The sequence below is a fragment of the Mizuhopecten yessoensis genome, unplaced genomic scaffold (assembly GCF_002113885.1).
Source record: "Mizuhopecten yessoensis strain PY_sf001 unplaced genomic scaffold, ASM211388v2 scaffold11175, whole genome shotgun sequence".
Classification (NCBI taxonomy): Eukaryota; Metazoa; Mollusca; class Bivalvia; order Pectinida; family Pectinidae; genus Mizuhopecten; species Mizuhopecten yessoensis.
This window is the reverse complement of record NW_018408917.1, coordinates 1,118,226-1,135,059: the sequence shown is the minus strand read 5'-3', so window position 1 is coordinate 1,135,059 and position 16,834 is coordinate 1,118,226. Positions and strand designations below refer to the sequence as shown.

Sequence of the window (16,834 nt, the reverse complement as noted above, 5' to 3'; positions counted from 1 at the left end):
AAAAAACACCAACAAACACCACAAAAAAACAAATTGACACCAGCATAGGCCTACGTGAAAGACCACAGTACTCCAATGTACTCAACCAACAGGCCACAGAACTCGTAAACAACAACTGCCTTCACCAGATGTGTAATACACCCACCAGAAACAACAACATACTGGACCTCATTCTCGCAACAAATCCAGACCTACTGGGCGAAGTTGAAGTACACCCCGGAATTAGTGATCACGACATCATCATTGCCGAACTCAACACCAACGCCAAGAGACAGCGAAGACAAGAGGGAAAGGTGTACCAATACAAGTGTAGTAGGGGAGGGTTTTTTGGTGCAAAATATATTCTAATATATAGTTTAATTTATTCTGTGGCAATACACTGCCAGTAGTTAGTGCACACAGTAAGTAACTTACCTGTATTTATTCGTCAGAAAGTATTGAACTGTGACATTGTCAGGTCATTTCTGGGTGACTGGAGTTGACCCTGTCGTGCAGTGTATCAACTAGATAGTCGATAACATGCCAAGGATAGTTTTGCACGAGCGCATGCATTTCGGGTTGGTTGGCTTGTGTATAAATACAGTCGTTGCCTGGGAATTGTAGGTCAGTCGATCGGATTTGATTCCAGAGGTGTGCCACAATATCCTCTAGGTATATATAGCTTAGCACCAGGCGGGTGGTCGTAAGGGGAATTTTAAGCCTGTGTAGGACCTAGACCCAGGGGCGAGTTCGCATGCGAATGTAGTGTGGAAGTGTGAGTGAAAGTAATCATCATCTGTAAATATCTCATTCTAGTATTAATAAATATTGTTAACTGTTTATTTGGATTATCTCTTCTTTAGCCAACATGTTTCGTAAGTTATGACCTACCGAACCTGGGTTGACAACATAGGGCGATGCAGGACTCGGGGACACACTAAATACCGATTAAGGGCGTGAACTGCCCAGAGCCCCGACTCGTCCTATTACACAGGAAAGCCAACATGGACAGAATAAGAGAGGACATGAACCTTTACACCAACAACCACCTACAAAGCGATACCACCAGGAAAAACACTGAGGAACTCTGGACAGACTTCAAAAACCGCCCTTAATTAACACCTCCACGGCAAAACACATCCCCATGAAGAGGATAACATCCAGATGGAACTTACCATGGATCATGCCAGAAATTAAGGGGCTATGTCGCCAGAAGAAGAGAAGATACACACGGGCAAAGAAAACGAAGAAGGCAGGGGACTGGACAAAATTTAAAAAGATGGAGAAGACCGTGAAAAAGGAGTTGGAGAGAGCCCACAGTGAATACACTACCAAATTCCTGAACACCAGTTCCTCAGAAAACCCCAAGAAGTTCTACTCGTACATCCGGAGTAAGAGAAGCAACAGTAGTAGGATACCATCACTAAAGGAGAACTGGGAACTCTTATCAACACCCAAGCAGAAGGCATCAGCTCTGAATAGACAGTACCTGTCAGTGTTCACCAGCGAACCCCTGGGAGATGTACCACGCAAGGAAGGAGCACCCTACGGACCAATGGACAGGATTCACTTCACAGCTGAAGAAAAAAAAAACTTCTCAAGAACTTGTACACGAGCAAAGCGAGCGGCCCTGATTGCATCCCTACAAGAGTGCTGAAGGAAACAGCTAGAGAAATTTCACCATCCCTTTCTCTCATATTTCATCACTCGTACGACACTGGAAATGTACAGAATGACTGGAGGAATGCCAACATCAACGCGATCTTTAAGAAAGGAAGCAAGACTGACCCGAGCAACTACTGACCAGTGTCTCTTACCAGCAATATGTGGATATGCAAGGTGATCGAGCACATCATATACCAGCAAGTAATGAACCACCTGAACCAAAACAACATCCTGGTCAACTATCAACACGGCTTCCGGAAAGGTCACTCTTGTGAGAGGCAGCTTCTCCAAACAGTGGATGAGATCTCCAGAGCCATGGACAACAGGAAGCAGGTCAACGTTATGATTCTGGATTTCTCTAAAGCGTTCGACACCGTGCCACATAGACGACTGTTGGAGAAGTTGTCCCACTATGGGATACAGCAGGAAACCCATGGATGGATACAACACTGGCTTATACCCAGAGATCGCAGAGAGGTATACTTGATGGAGAATCGTCAGCTGAAGTCCCAGTAGAGTCAGGGGTCCCCCAAGGGACAGTCCTGGGTCCCCTGATGTTCCTTCTATACGTCAACGATATTGGCGCAGAAATCACCTCTATTGTAAAGCTATTCGCAGATGATTGACGGCTATATCAACATACGATGCAACACCGACACCTACAAATACAGCTTCTTTCATGGAATGGAATGGACTACCATCAGAGGTCGTCGAGCAGCTGAATGTGGAGGCATTCAAGACCTCGCTCCACAGTCATCTTGCAGAGTGAATGTGGATCCTGTAAATGACCACACACTAGAATATGTAACTTCAAACAAATATCTAGGCATCACACTTCAAAACAACTTAAAATGGGACAAACACTTTATTTACATCACATCAAATGCAAATAAATCATTAGGCTTTCTGAAACGCAACCTACAAATAAATTTACCACACATAAAAGAACATGCATACAAGGCCATTGTAAGACCAGAACTTGAGTACTGCTCTTCAGTTTGGGACCCACATTATAGAAATAACCTAAATCAATTAGAAAAAGTACAACGAAGAGCAGTATGATATGTCCTAAACAAATACCATAACACAAGCCCAGTCACAGATATGATACACAACTTGCAATGGCCAACACTACACACACGCAGGACAAGAACACGTATTATTCTTCTCTACAAAATAATACACCAACAGGTAGCAATACACACTAACAATCTCATCCTGGCAGACACCAGAACACGTCAAGCACACGACCTTAGTTACAGACATATCTACTCATCTAAACACACATACAGACACTCATTCTTTCCATACGCCATAATACAATGGAACCTCCTACCCAAAACAATAATCCAATCAGAAACACTAGCAGAATTCAGGACATGCACCACATATAACATATACAAAACCTACAACATAACTAACACTCACTCACTGCTTTTAACCTGTTTTTATCCTATAACATATAACAAAAATAAAAAATAAAAAATCACTGTACATCATAATTAATGCACTACAGCACAAGCCGACTTATGTAATCGTCGATATCGACTGAGGAAGGAAAAATTATGAAGTTGAACAACCTGTTACCTTTTGGGCCTGTTCATTTGAAAATGTTATATTTGAATGCTAGTCGTTTCGGTAACAGGTCGTTTTGGTAACAAGTCGTTTTGGTAACAAGTCGTTTTGGTAACAGGTCGTTTTGGTAACAAGTCGTTTCGGTAACAGGTCGTTTTAGTAACAGGTCGTTTTGGTAACAAGTCGTTTTGGTAACAGGCCTAGGTCGTTTTGGTAACAAGTCGTTTTGGTAACAAGTCGTTTCGCGACATGACACAAGATGTTTCGGGACTTAATCAGATCATTTCGGGACATGAAGAAATTTCACTTATAAGTAACATTTCGCTCCTGTTTCATATTAAGTCCTGTAAATGGGATCATTAGTGTTACCAGATTGCTAGCGTTTGAGGGGATACCTACTAACATTTACCCGATTGACAGTGGGTTGTTACCTGATGAAACTAATCTCATTATTACATACAGATCTAGAAGAGCTTGTGAAATTCAACATTCAATTTCTGTAGTTATTGATAGGTTGATTCCTTGTTTGATATTGTAATATGTTTTCAATTCACTCTATTCTCCATTATTGACATAGAGAGACGAATGACGTTAACATTGATTCTAACATTGTTTTCAGCATTTTATTTTCGCTATATTGAGATTAAATTTTATGAAAGTAAAAATGTGAAACACATAGAATATGTTTGAGACATGTATGAGAATCAATTCATCAAATCAAGCAAATATATTATGAACGATGTTATTATTTTCATTCATTTTTGTATGACGGGAGAAGGCTATAATAAGTCGTTATAACTTTTATCCAATCGATTGTTTAAATTTATTTGAAAAAAAAGATAAATCCCAAAACGACTTTTGACATGTCCCAAAACAACCTGAAAAAAAAAAGTCTCGAAACAACCTGACACCCCATATTTCAGGGGTATAACTAGTACTTATATTAAAACCTGGCCTCCTCTGCCCGGGTCGCGTAGTATGACGACGCAATATATAAAAAAAATCTTGTCAAAAAGCTATGTTATCGCAGCTAAGGTATAACCTCTCGGTCCACGCACTTGCAAATGGTATTTCATGCCTTTTAATACGATACATAATGGATGCAGGTTCACATCCTCTATCGAAACATCGTTAAAGTTATAAATTATGTTAACTTCAGGTGTGCAATATGTCTGTAGCGGAACTGGACTGAAGGGCCAAGTGAGCTTATGGCATACCGCAACGTCCGTCCGTCATCTGTCGTCCGTCAACTTATTACATTTTAATTTCTTCTTCAAAACTACTGGGACAATTTTGACAAAACTTGACATGAAACATCACTAGGACATGGGAATCTGAATTAATGAAATGTATGGGGCTACGCCCCCAGGGGCCTGAGGGGCAGGGCCAAATAGGTAAAAAATGAAGTCGTCTTTGAAAATCTTCTTCTCTACTCCTACAAGTAATAAAGAGTAATATCCCATTTAATTATAATCATCAACTAGCTCTCTTTTGAAATTATGAAATTGATGGCCCTGGGGTCAAGTGGTAGGGTGGGGTCAGTATTGTATATATGTTATGGATTGTTGTATCTTTGAAACAGTTGAGATCCCCACCCCATAACCATATATAGTATCGCTGGGCATCAAGAGATAAACACAAGCATGATGTAAAAATAGGCTCTGGGGTCTTTCCCCACCTCTAGGGACTTGGTTTCTGGGTTATGTCTTTGAAACAGTTTAGATCCCAACCCCAAAATTATATATACAAATGCTGGGCATAAAGAGACGATTGCAGTCATGATATTAGAATTGACTCCAGGGTCTGCCCCACCCTTGCAGACTTAACCCCTGGGTCATAACTTTTAAATGGTTATGATCCCCAAGCCAAAACTATAGATACAAATGCTGGGCATAAAGAGACGAATGCAGTCATGATGTTAGAATTGACCCCAGGGTCTGCTAAGTTCATTATCTCCATTGGATACATACGGTAGGTTAATTTGCACGTGCTGTTTACTTTTCACATGGAGGACAGATTTCAACCTTTTAGTGGTTACATCTAACAACACTTTAAGAGAGTGACCTCTCCTGGAGATGAAGGGAAGCGTCAAAAGGGGTTAACTTGGCCTATTTGGTTTAAATGACATCTCCTGAACTGCAGAGCAGATTTCAGCTAAATTTGGGTGTTTGCATCCACAGCCTAGGGGGATCAAATTTTACTTAAATAGTGGGATTGACCCAGTTCATGTAACTGTTGGCATGATCAAATGACTTGGAGTTCCGGTGTGCATCCTTGTAAGATAATTATCAAGAAGATATTTCCAATCTGTTCATGTTATCTTAATACGTGCAAATCAAAAAATGTCATTGAATTCTTTCAGTACATCACCCCAGTTTAGACACTCGGGCCTAGATTTTCAACATGGACGACATAGAGCGGGCTACTGAGTTACTTACAGACATAGAGAAGGGGACCTCAGATGCCTGTCAACATATCCAGTCATTGCTAGATAAAGCTGAGAAGGGGGAAATATCCACTTCTAAGGTTTGTTCTCTGTTGGACCTGTAATAATGGACATGAATATGTTTACATATTCATATTATGTTGTTTTCAAAGTGAAAAGATTCTTCATGTGGAAAGTGTGACAGGGATTATTATTTTCTAGCAATTATATATGATTTCTTTGTACATTTAATGATAATTAAATTATGATATTTATAGTTCGAAACATAAAACTTAGGAATTGCCTTCTGAGCAAATTTTTAGAACTGTTACATATCAATATTATAATACCAGGTAAGTTGTTAATACCGAATATCTCTATGAATCAAAAATAAATAAAAATATGCTTAACATAGGTTTAATCTGTACAGTTACAGCTAATGATATGTGTAGGATTTTTTTCCATCTATTGTCTTTTGTCGTCACCTTTAAAAAGACATCTCCTGCCAAATTGCTAAGCAGAATTTAAGCAAATTTTAATGCTATCATCCTTAGACCATAGGTATCAAATATTATACAAATAAAGGGCTGACCCTCCAGGGAACTGATCATGAGGGTCTGAGTTAAAAGTGAACAGCTGATTTAGTTATAAATGAATTCTAAAATCAAAGCGATAGGCAAATTTCAATCAAGTGATACTGATAGTGATTACATGATTCGCCCTGCAAGGGAAACAATTACAAATGAAGGGGCTGACACTCTAGAAATGTGTGAAAGAGGCCAAAGTCGCTAATTTGCTTCAAATGGCATCTCCTCCCAAACTGCTCTGCAGATTTCAAACAAACTGTAGTGGGAGCATGTTAAGTCCATGGGTATTGAAAGTTACATGGAAAAATAAAAGGGACTGACTCTCCTTGGAACCGGGGTGCTGGGTGAATGAGGTTAAATTTGCTGATTTAATTTTAGATGACATTCATTTGTGAACCACTAAGAACATTTCAACTAGATTATGGTGGTAGCTTCCTTGGCCTCTTAGAATAAAAGTTATACAAGAAAAGAGGGTGATCTTCTAGGGGGCTAAGGGTTGGTGTCAAAAGGGGTTAACATTGAATTGACATTTAATTAAAATGATATCTCTTCACAAACTGCTAAGAAGGTTTTAACCAAATTGATGTGGTACAAACTTAGCATCCTTAAGAGATGGGGATCAAACATTATAAAAAATGAAGAAGACTGCTCTTATGGTGGATCCCTTCCAGAACCACTGGGTAGATTTTAACTTTATTTCCAAAATAGTCAGGTGAGCGTTTCAAGGCCCTTGGGCCTCTTGTTAAGGTATTATAATATTGCTGGACATCAGTGGCACCCATGATGAAGAATCTTTAACCATGACCGTTACTATGGTTACTACAGGGGCTGAGTTTCCTGGAGATGAAGTACCAGATGTTGCTGAGCTACCTTATCAACCTTACCTACGTTCTCTTACAAAAGACTCGGGGTCAGTCGATACAGGCAGACCTGGCCATATTCAGACTCACCGAGATACGCACGGTTAGTTTAGCGTCACAAGGATTGGTCAATATGAAGACTAAATATATATATAATTATATATCATATTAAACTCATAAAACATGTTGGCATTTTGTTCAGATTAGCTGTTACGTGAAAGCTCTAGTTGAGCATGTGAACATTGATTAGATGATGAAGTCACATATGATAAATCATAACCTCACAAAATTGGAGACTTGTCCTTATATTTACACTATTTTTCAGTAAATGGTTCATATATTAATTTATGGTCAAGTATGACAATAGTGTACTTCTGATATCAAGGTCCCAAGGTCAACACCAAGGTTAGTATTTAACTCGTTCACCCCTGAAATTTCATAATAAAGTATTCCAACCTTTGAATTGGAAGAGTTCAAATGTGTCTTCTGGGGTGAATGAGTTAAATGTCAACCACAGGGAGCATTCATGTCTTACAGATGTTTTTCTAGTTTTAAATATTTTTCAGTATAATGACAGATCTGAACGTTTATGTTTTTGTATATGTGTTTAAGAAAACTGTTTTTTGTTAACCGCTATACATTTTAGCCAGGATTTCAAATGTCCCTGTCCAAAACGTTGGTATTATAACTAATTTTACAGAACTATTCGTCAAAATTGATATACAATAGTAAGGTTATATAGTGGAAAGTTGCCTGTCCCTTTCAGAAAGCTGCCTGTCAAAAAGACAGGTGGAAGGGTGACTGGCTATAGCCTGATGTAAATTCATACTAATCATATACTTGCCTTTTTTTCTTTTTTCAATGTCAATTTTATTTGACTGGCAGTATGCATATGCCTGGCAAAGCTAGTGTTTGAATGTCTTTTCCATCTGTCCGTCTATATGACTTATTTGATAGACCTTCTGTTTAGCTCCGTAACTCTAATATAGTACCTATATAATTCAATATATATATATATATAGCCATCAAACTAAATATTGAGATACATCTTAAGGAGTACTACATGTATCCACTTAAAGTTACTCCTAAAATCAATAGATTCCATGCATGACGCTTTTTGCGCAAATTCAGTTAATGCATAATATAGAATACCATTGATTAAATAGGGGGTCTTACATTATATCTTATATAAGTTACTTTAAGGTACATGTATTAATGTTCTCCCAAGATGTACTTTTAAATTTAAAACTGAGAACAGGAAATCGTTATTTTACTTCATGTTTTGAATTCTATGTCTATTGCAATGTGGAATGTTTCTTCTTATCTACAATAGTAAGAATATTCTATGAATACAGGTTCTAGAGAAGCTGCGTCCGATTGACCAGAAACTAAAATACCAAATTGATAAGCTCATCAGAACAGCCGTTACTGGGGATAGTGGTAAGTTGATTTTTGACAACCCTCCACTAGTACTTCGTCTTCAATAACAGATGGTATGGTCAGACAATACCTGTTATTACTAAATGCTGTGTCTATGAAATTGACATTAAAATCTCGTTATTCCAAAGACATTATAAAGCTTTTAAAATCCTACTAAATATATATCTAGTCAGTTTTACTGAAATAGTGTTAAAGATACAGTCAAACCTGTGACACTTCATCTGCAGCAGAACAGAAAATCTGCGGCAGTAAATAGAATATTCTATTTTGATTGGTCAATATCAAAACGATACTGGACCTTATATCAACACATTGTGAAGATATGATATTTCGTATATCTTCCCTGCAGATGTCGCACTGATAATTTTGAAGTTGTCACTTGTAAACATGTAATAAATAGGCATTTTGTTGACAGGTTCCAATGACCCACTAAGATTTAAAGCCAATCCAGACAACATGATTAACAAGGTAATAACAATGATCTTATCAACTTGCAAACCCTCCTATTTAGGAGCGTGACTCCCGATTTTGGACTCTAAAATTGAGCATTTTCAACAAGAGAATTTACGGAACTGTTCCTATTTTCTAAGATCTGGTGATTTCACCTGAAAGAACAGCTCAAAAGTTGCCTTTTAAAAGTGTTATATTTTCCTAGGGTGTACATACACACATTTTATACACATTTTATTTATGCTTTTTATACTGAGCACACGTAATCTCCTGTCAAGTATGCTGAGTTGGAACCACAGAATCAATCTTAATACAAAATTTAAATTTATAATCTCTTCATATTTTGATAAGTGAAAATGAGCCGTGTCTAGCAATGAATTGGACAGGAAATGTTGAAGTTGTATAAGTTTGTTGATATGAATGAAACATCTTTTGAGAAAATGATACAAGACCAACAGAAATCTTCACCCTTTGGTTGTGAGATTGGGGATCTCAACCTGAGGAAGATGATTCATTAAGTTGCTAAACATGAGGCTTGCAAAGCGTTAGGCACCTTCTACATTTAATAAGATGTTTTTTCCTTGCAGTTTGGAATTCCCCATCTTGCCCAAAGGCAGGGGAAGGGGGATGGTTAGGATTCATTTTTTCTAATTCTCTGACACTTTCGTATATATAAAAAGCATTATTGACATTACTGGCTCAGTACATTGTGGTGACATATCTGACAGTGTCTGATAAGACAGTTTTCACGGTATCTATTGTAATGGTATATCTGGTATGTATGAATGTTTAATTCACTTCCTTTTCCAATAATATGTATCAGTTGGAAGGTGAAGCATCAGATGAGGAGTCTAACTCTGATGAAGAAAAGGAAAGGAAACCTCGTGTTTATGTACCTCCGAAGCTTGCCGCTGTTCATTACGGTACGTTTTTACATATATTCGGGAATAGGTCTCCTTTTGTCTCAAAACATTTCCATAACACCCAGAATGGGTACTGGTTTAATTGCTGTACCATACCCTTCTCACATTTCCATTAAAATTGATAAAGGACTTGGGTTGCTATAGGACATTTTGGGCCTCATAAAAAAATAAAAAATCATTTTGAATTGATTTAACAATTTCTTTTATAAACATTGTATAAGTTAATTGGGGCTGTCTTTCTTGGTGAAGAGTTTATACATTGTGCATGTGTAGATGCCACACCATAGCAATACAATTGTGTTGCTATGCAGAAATAGCCAAAATATGATTTATTTAGACATTAAGAATGCAGAAATGATAATGTTTAAGCATGCGAACTATTTATTTGTTGGTGCATGCGGAAGCTTTCAAACGTAAACAGATTTCAGATAAATTGCTTCAAAACAGCCAACTTTCGTTATGCCATATCTCCTATACCTGTTGTCGGATGAATTTGAAATTTCACATTTGCATACTTCATTTATCTTATATTATTAATATAACAACTAATTTTAGTTCCCCGATGAGGCCAGATATTGCGCTTAGCACCCCTACTCCTTTGGACACTTCTTCCTATTTCCATGTACTACCTGAACCTGTATGATCCTCTGATTTGCCATACCTAATTTTGTATCCTTCTCCACAAATGTCCCTCCTCAACTGGTTCCTTTTGTACCTGTAGATGGCGATGAGACAATGGAGGACAAGAAGCAGCGCCAACAAGAGAAGGCTCAGAGGCGTGCCGCAAGTAGTAGTGTAGTCAGAGAGCTGGCGCATCAACTGACCGACGCACCAGAGGAAATACAGGTAAGATTGTCAGAGTGAACACAGCTAAGATAATCAGAGGAAATACAGGTAAGATTACCAGAGGAAATACAGATAAGATTATCAGACGAAATACAGGTAAGATTATATGAGGAAATGCAGGTAAGATTATATATAAGTGGAAATACAGGTAAGATTATCAGAGGAAATTCAGGTAATATTACCAAAGGAAATACAGATAAGACTATCAGACGAAATACAGGTAAGATTGTCAGAGGAACACAAGTAAGATTGTCACGAGGAAATACAGGTAAGATTATCAGAGGAAATACAGGTAAGATTATCAGAGGAAATACAGGTAAGATTATATAAGAGGAAATACAGGTAAGATTATGAGGGGAAATACAGGTAAGATTGTCAGAGGACATACAGGTAAGATTATCAGAGGAAATACAGGTAAGATTGTCAGAGGAAATACAGGTAAGATTATCAGAGGAAATACAGGTAAGATTATCAGAGGAAATACAGGTAAGATTATCAGAGGAAATAGAGGTAAGATTATCAGAGGAATTACAGATAAGATTATGAGAGGAAATACAGGTTAGATTATCAGAGGAAATACATGTAAGATTGTCAGAGGAAATACAGGTAAGATTATCAGAGGAAACACAGGTAACATTGTATTGTTGGTAACCATAGAAACATTGTACTCCCCAAGGGTATACTGTACAAGTCCTAGGTACACCATAATCAGAGGAAAATTATTTCATAATTTTTAGGTCACCTGAGCTTTAGCTCAAGTGACCTATTGCTATCCGTTTTCGTCCGTCGTCGTCCGTTAACATTTTACATTTCAAACTTAAAGTCAAGTTCTGCTGGGCCGATTGAACTGAAAGTTGGTAGGAATGATCGCCTCATGGTCCTGACAAAGTGTTGTTATTTTTCGGGTCAATCAGAAATACAATTTGGCTGCCATGGCCGCTATTTTGCTACTAAATTCTAATAGGCCGATCTCACTTAAAATTGGTCTAGGAATGATCAGCTCATGGTCCTGACAAAGTTAAGTTAACATTATACTATTTTTTACTCAAATTGGTACATATTTCAACAAAAAAAAAAAATACTGTAGACTCAGGTGACCGTTAAGGCCCATGGGCCTCTTGTTAATCAAAATATTGTTTTAAGTTTAAGATTGTTTCTGAAAACTTATTTTTATGATAATTCCATGTAATATTGTTAGTCATGTTATTTATTGTATTATTTGTACTGTATACAAGGAAATTTTAGCTGCAGTTTAATTTTCCCCCCATTTTGCCCCTTTCACCCTCGATGATGCAGGCCAATTAATCATTAAATTGAATGGAAGTAAACAACATCATATACATAGTAATGAAATGTGATGGGCGAAATTAACACTGGGCGAAAGTGATTTCTTGGGTGGATGGTGAAAGTTTTACTTGGCAAAAATTTGTCGTTATACAGAAGTTATTGCTTCTTTATACTAGAGAGACTTTCCTGTATCTCCTATTATTTCTTTCACAGGAAACTCGAGATCTCCACAGAATGAAAGTGGATAAAAGGGCCAAGGAAATAAAAGAGTATGTATACACTACGGAGTAAAAGTAGGAACACATTGTGTTTAGTAACATATAGTAACCAATATATAGGCACTAAATGACTTCTGGCATCAGGATTAATTGCATGGTTAGCCATAGTGATGGGCAATCGGTTTAAAATCAAAATCGATGATCGGTTTGTCATCTGAAGTAGCCAAACGGTTGATGATCAATTACATAATTAATTTATCAGATATCTACAAAACACATTTAAAGTGCCGTGCTACCAATGAATTAACATCTGATTTAAAAGTTGATTTGCGCTAGAATCCTAGCTGTGGTGATATAGTACATCATTCCTTTCAGTACTTTTGCATATATACTAACCATGGTACATATTTTATCAAGTTCATGTTACATTGGTCATGATCAAATATACTCAGTTAGCAGCTATTATGATACCGATGTTTTGTTCTTTTTCAGATATGAAGAACAGTATTTCACTCGTGTATCTGTGTCTAAAAAGGAGAGGGTGCGTATTTGATGATAATCCTACTGTCTTAGCCTGCACATTTATGAGTTAGGCCGTTTTTGTTTAAAATGGTCAAACCGGTCGGACCACAGTTGTTCGTTTATTAAATAAGGTCAGACCTAGTAATCTAACACTGCTTTCAGGCGAGCCTTGACAAAGCCTTGCAAGGCCTGCATAAACATTAGCAGGTCCGCTAGGATTTATACCCGAAATTGTTACATTTATAAACGGTCAAACCAGTTGTTCCGCATAAACGAACAGGCAGTTAGACTATCTCTGCAACAAAAGTTACCTCCCTTTAACATCTGACGCTTTAAAAGTTTTCATTTCACCAGCAATATTAAGGTTTTACCATGATTAAGGAATTAAGTCTAAAGTGTGTTGTTGAGAAAAAGTATTACACCTATACATTGTTCATTTTAAAACATAGGCCGCTTTTGTTTATCACGATCCAAACAACTGGACTGGTTTGACCAGAGTTGTTTATTTATGAAATAAGGCTGAACCTAGTAACCTGATGCTGCTTTCAGACGAGCCTTGACAAAGCCTTGCAAGGCATACATAAACATTTGCAGGTCCACAAGGATTTATACTCCAAAATGTTATATTTAAAACAGACAAACCGGTTATTTCTAAACATTTTCTTCAGGTTGGTAAGTATGGATTATAAAATGTTTCTTGCTACACAAACAATAAGTAATTCTATGTGACGTTTCGATGACTAGTACGGTATGTACTCGGTCGCCTTCATCAGACAAATGACCAGTGAAGCGTATGCACACGAATTGTCCACAAATCGATGTCGATTTGTATACGCTGTAAGCCTATGTACAATAGTTGTTATATATGTACCGAAACGACTTGATTCAGCCAGGCTTTGTTTAATACTTGGTCATAGATGTGCGAGAGTCTATGAGTCCCCTTATTTCAATTTAGAACTGGCCCACTGGGGCGTATACTCGTACACATTTTAAACCTTTGTGTGCACATGCTTCACTGATCATTTGTCTGATGAAGGTGACAACAGTACATACAGTACTAGTCATAGAAACGTCACAGAGAAACACTTATTGGTTGTGTAACAAGAAACCCTTCATAAGACAAACCGGTGGTCCCGCATATAAGACAAACCGGTTGTTCGACATAAACGAATAGGCCAATAGCATTTGAAAAATTTGATTTAGAAGCTATTTCACGACTTGGTTGGTACACCCATGATCGAAAATGGAAAACAATATACAGAAACTGTTAATAATTTTGCAATGATATGTAAGCATGATATTTGAAACATCTAAAAACTTCAAGCAAATTACAGCCAAGATATGTTCATTTACTGTATACAACTACATGATAATATACACAGCATATTGACCAATGAAAACAGGTGTTACATATTGAAGCGATCGAAATTTTATAACTTCAGCATTTTCTGTTTTATACAATAGAATGCAGCACGAAGACTCGGAACCACATCCTCCCTAAACAGTCTTACACAGTTTGATGACATCAGTGCCTTAATGGGAGACGGAGGGGACACACACCAGGTAATTGTTCATGTTATTATTGCATCTAACAGATATTCTATGTATATGTAAGAACTTGGTTCATACTTGTATGGAGTAGCCATACCAGCTTTGTTACTTATTCAAGGAAAGTTTAGTCAGGGTATATTATTTGCCTTTCTAGCTCTCTGTAACGAGGGGCAGTTTATCATTACAGTGATTATTAGTGTTTATCTTATGCAATGTCAATGTTCGTATTAAATGCACTCTGCGCATTAGATGACCACCAAATACAACATCTCTGGGAAATTAGGGGAAAAACATAAGTCAAATGACAAAAACATTGTTCTCTGCACCTATCAGAGTCTTTCCTTTAAAATGATATATCTGAATTTTAGCGATTATTAATTGGATTTCACCAGCTTATCAGAAGACAGGTATAACTGAAGTGTCTTGTCGTGTGTACATGACAACGGGGTGGAGACGGACCATTATTTTGTCATCTGTACACGACAACATAGACCGCTCTTACCTGTTTTGTTGTGTGTACATGATAATGGAACTGAATGAGTAAGTGCATCAATAGGTGGGATTTTCCCCATTAAACACTTAATTAGGAGAGTGCTTGCTATTTTCTGTTCATTGTAAAAACGCAAAAGTTTTACAGAAACGGAAATAATCCTCCTGTAATGATTAATAATCTCAATTTTCTTTTTCTTAGGATGGACCATCACGAAAGAAACAGAAAACAGGTGGCAAGGTACAAGTAATACTTATAACACAAACAAGTCTGTAGTTTCAAATTCTATATTATTTTGTAAATTATTGACAAATAACTGATAACAATTACATTATGGTTGCTTTTGAAATCTCCCTGATGGAAAGATTTATATTTTACACTTGTCTGCCTTCATTTTGTAAATTCTAGATACTAAATAAAAAAAAGGATATTGAGGGCGAATTCAGGGGGGAAAATCTACCCTATCCAAAAGCGCAAAAGGACCCCAAAATAAAGTACTGGTTGGGTTTCCTGCCTGTTATTTTCTAAGAAACTTGTTAATCCAATTTTATGAATAGTACCCGTAAAACAATGTCTGAATTTGCTGGGTTGGAATAAATCTTTTACTGAAATAGCCTTCAATACATTATCACAAATTGAATATATTCATATTCATTTAGGTTCTTTTTCCAATGAATTTAACATTGTCTTTTTACAGGGCAAAGGCAAAAAAGGAAAGAAAGGTACTTATACAAATAGATAATCATTACATTTACTAGACCAGCGTGGGTTCAGAAATCCTGGTTTAAGGATCATCAAACAACTGTGACTTACTGTCAAGTATTTCTGTTTCTTGAGATATGTAACTTCATGTTAATTCACGAGTATAATTTTAAAAGATCTACCTCAAAGTCCCTGGAAATTTGAGATAAAACGTTCAATCTGTATATGCATTATTAACTATTGGACAACTTTGACAAACGGCTGAATATCAGTAAGGTAAGAAAAAATTGTAATGTGTCAATAATAAATGTTGTTAGGGACTTTTTCCAGGGGGGAGGGGGGTCAGCCCTTTGTGACTCTCCTGCTGACTAAACTTTAGTTTTATCGACTTTTTTTCATATCTGTCTGTCGTCGATTAACGTCAGAACTCCGGCCCTCTATAAAATGCGGAAAATATCGTCACTTTCACACACATGTCGCACATGGATCGAAAGATCTATTCTTTATGCACAAGATGAAAATACATAACATGCCTCAAACAACCAATACAATCACTAAAAACATATTTTTTCAAACTTACTCTGTTTTACTCTAGTTTTTTGATAGCCCCGCCTTCTAATGCCACGTGACTAAAATCTCGCTGGTCTACGTCATAACGTTGGGAAATACCTTAGGTAACGCGAGATCTCGTCAAGTCATGTGACATTGCTCATGGCCTAATTTCCATTAAAAACATGGGTCGGTATAGAAAACGTTGGAAAATACTTTTCGTAATGATCTTTGAAACATGGTATTGATACCAACTAGTGCATAAAGAATAGATCTTTCGATCCATGTGCGACATGTGTGTGAAAGTGACAATTTGTTTTCTAAAATATCAGTTTGAAGTGCGCTCCGGGCGCGGGTCGCTTATTTCCCGCATATTATAGAGGGCCGGAGTTCTGACGTTAATCGATGACACACCGATATGAAAAAAGTTAATAAAACGTCAGAATAATTCGGACTACCTAATGGAATGAAAGAGAAAAATACCACCTGATTTTAAGTTAATAAGCCATCATTTTCTTATTTACAATAAAGTTAACTATAAGGTTACACTTTAAACACTGCATATTGGAAAGTCCATATCTGATCAGGGCCAGATTATGTGTATTCTAGATGTTAACAATTACAATATTATTTAAAGCCTGGTATTGATATCACATTTTAATGCCATTTTTTTGCTGTTTCAGGTGGATTCAAGAAGAAGAAGCGAAAGTTTTAAAGATCTATCATGGAGGAGTAATGGGATTGTTAATAAACAAGTTGATTATA

The 16,834-nt window shown here is 37.1% G+C and overlaps 2 protein-coding genes across 3 annotated transcripts in view; both read left to right on the top strand.

The window, feature by feature from the left end:
* The window catches only part of LOC110467496 (neuroguidin-like), a 21,049-nt gene extending 4,215 nt beyond the window's left edge, over window positions 1-16,834 (top strand). Inside the window, exons 1-13 of one of the 2 annotated variants that reach the window (XM_021524698.1) lie at window positions 7-307; window positions 5,582-5,745; window positions 7,057-7,194; window positions 8,447-8,531; window positions 8,947-8,999; window positions 9,805-9,904; window positions 10,626-10,750; window positions 12,251-12,306; window positions 12,748-12,796; window positions 14,242-14,340; window positions 15,020-15,058; window positions 15,516-15,540; window positions 16,753-16,834. In XM_021524698.1, the coding sequence (XP_021380373.1) occupies window positions 5,623-5,745; window positions 7,057-7,194; window positions 8,447-8,531; window positions 8,947-8,999; window positions 9,805-9,904; window positions 10,626-10,750; window positions 12,251-12,306; window positions 12,748-12,796; window positions 14,242-14,340; window positions 15,020-15,058; window positions 15,516-15,540; window positions 16,753-16,784 (924 nt within the window). In that variant the 5' untranslated portion in view covers window positions 7-307; window positions 5,582-5,622 and the 3' untranslated portion in view covers window positions 16,785-16,834. Of the gene's footprint in view, window positions 1-6; window positions 308-5,581; window positions 5,746-7,056; window positions 7,195-8,446; window positions 8,532-8,946; window positions 9,000-9,804; window positions 9,905-10,625; window positions 10,751-12,250; window positions 12,307-12,747; window positions 12,797-14,241; window positions 14,341-15,019; window positions 15,059-15,515; window positions 15,541-16,752 lie in introns of those variants that run through there. The other variant, XM_021524699.1, reaches the window with a different exon arrangement.
* Window positions 1,804-2,160, top strand: LOC110440250. Its single transcript, XM_021483199.1, has one exon. It carries the CDS (start codon window positions 1,804-1,806, stop codon window positions 2,158-2,160), a length of 357 nt encoding a protein of 118 aa, XP_021338874.1.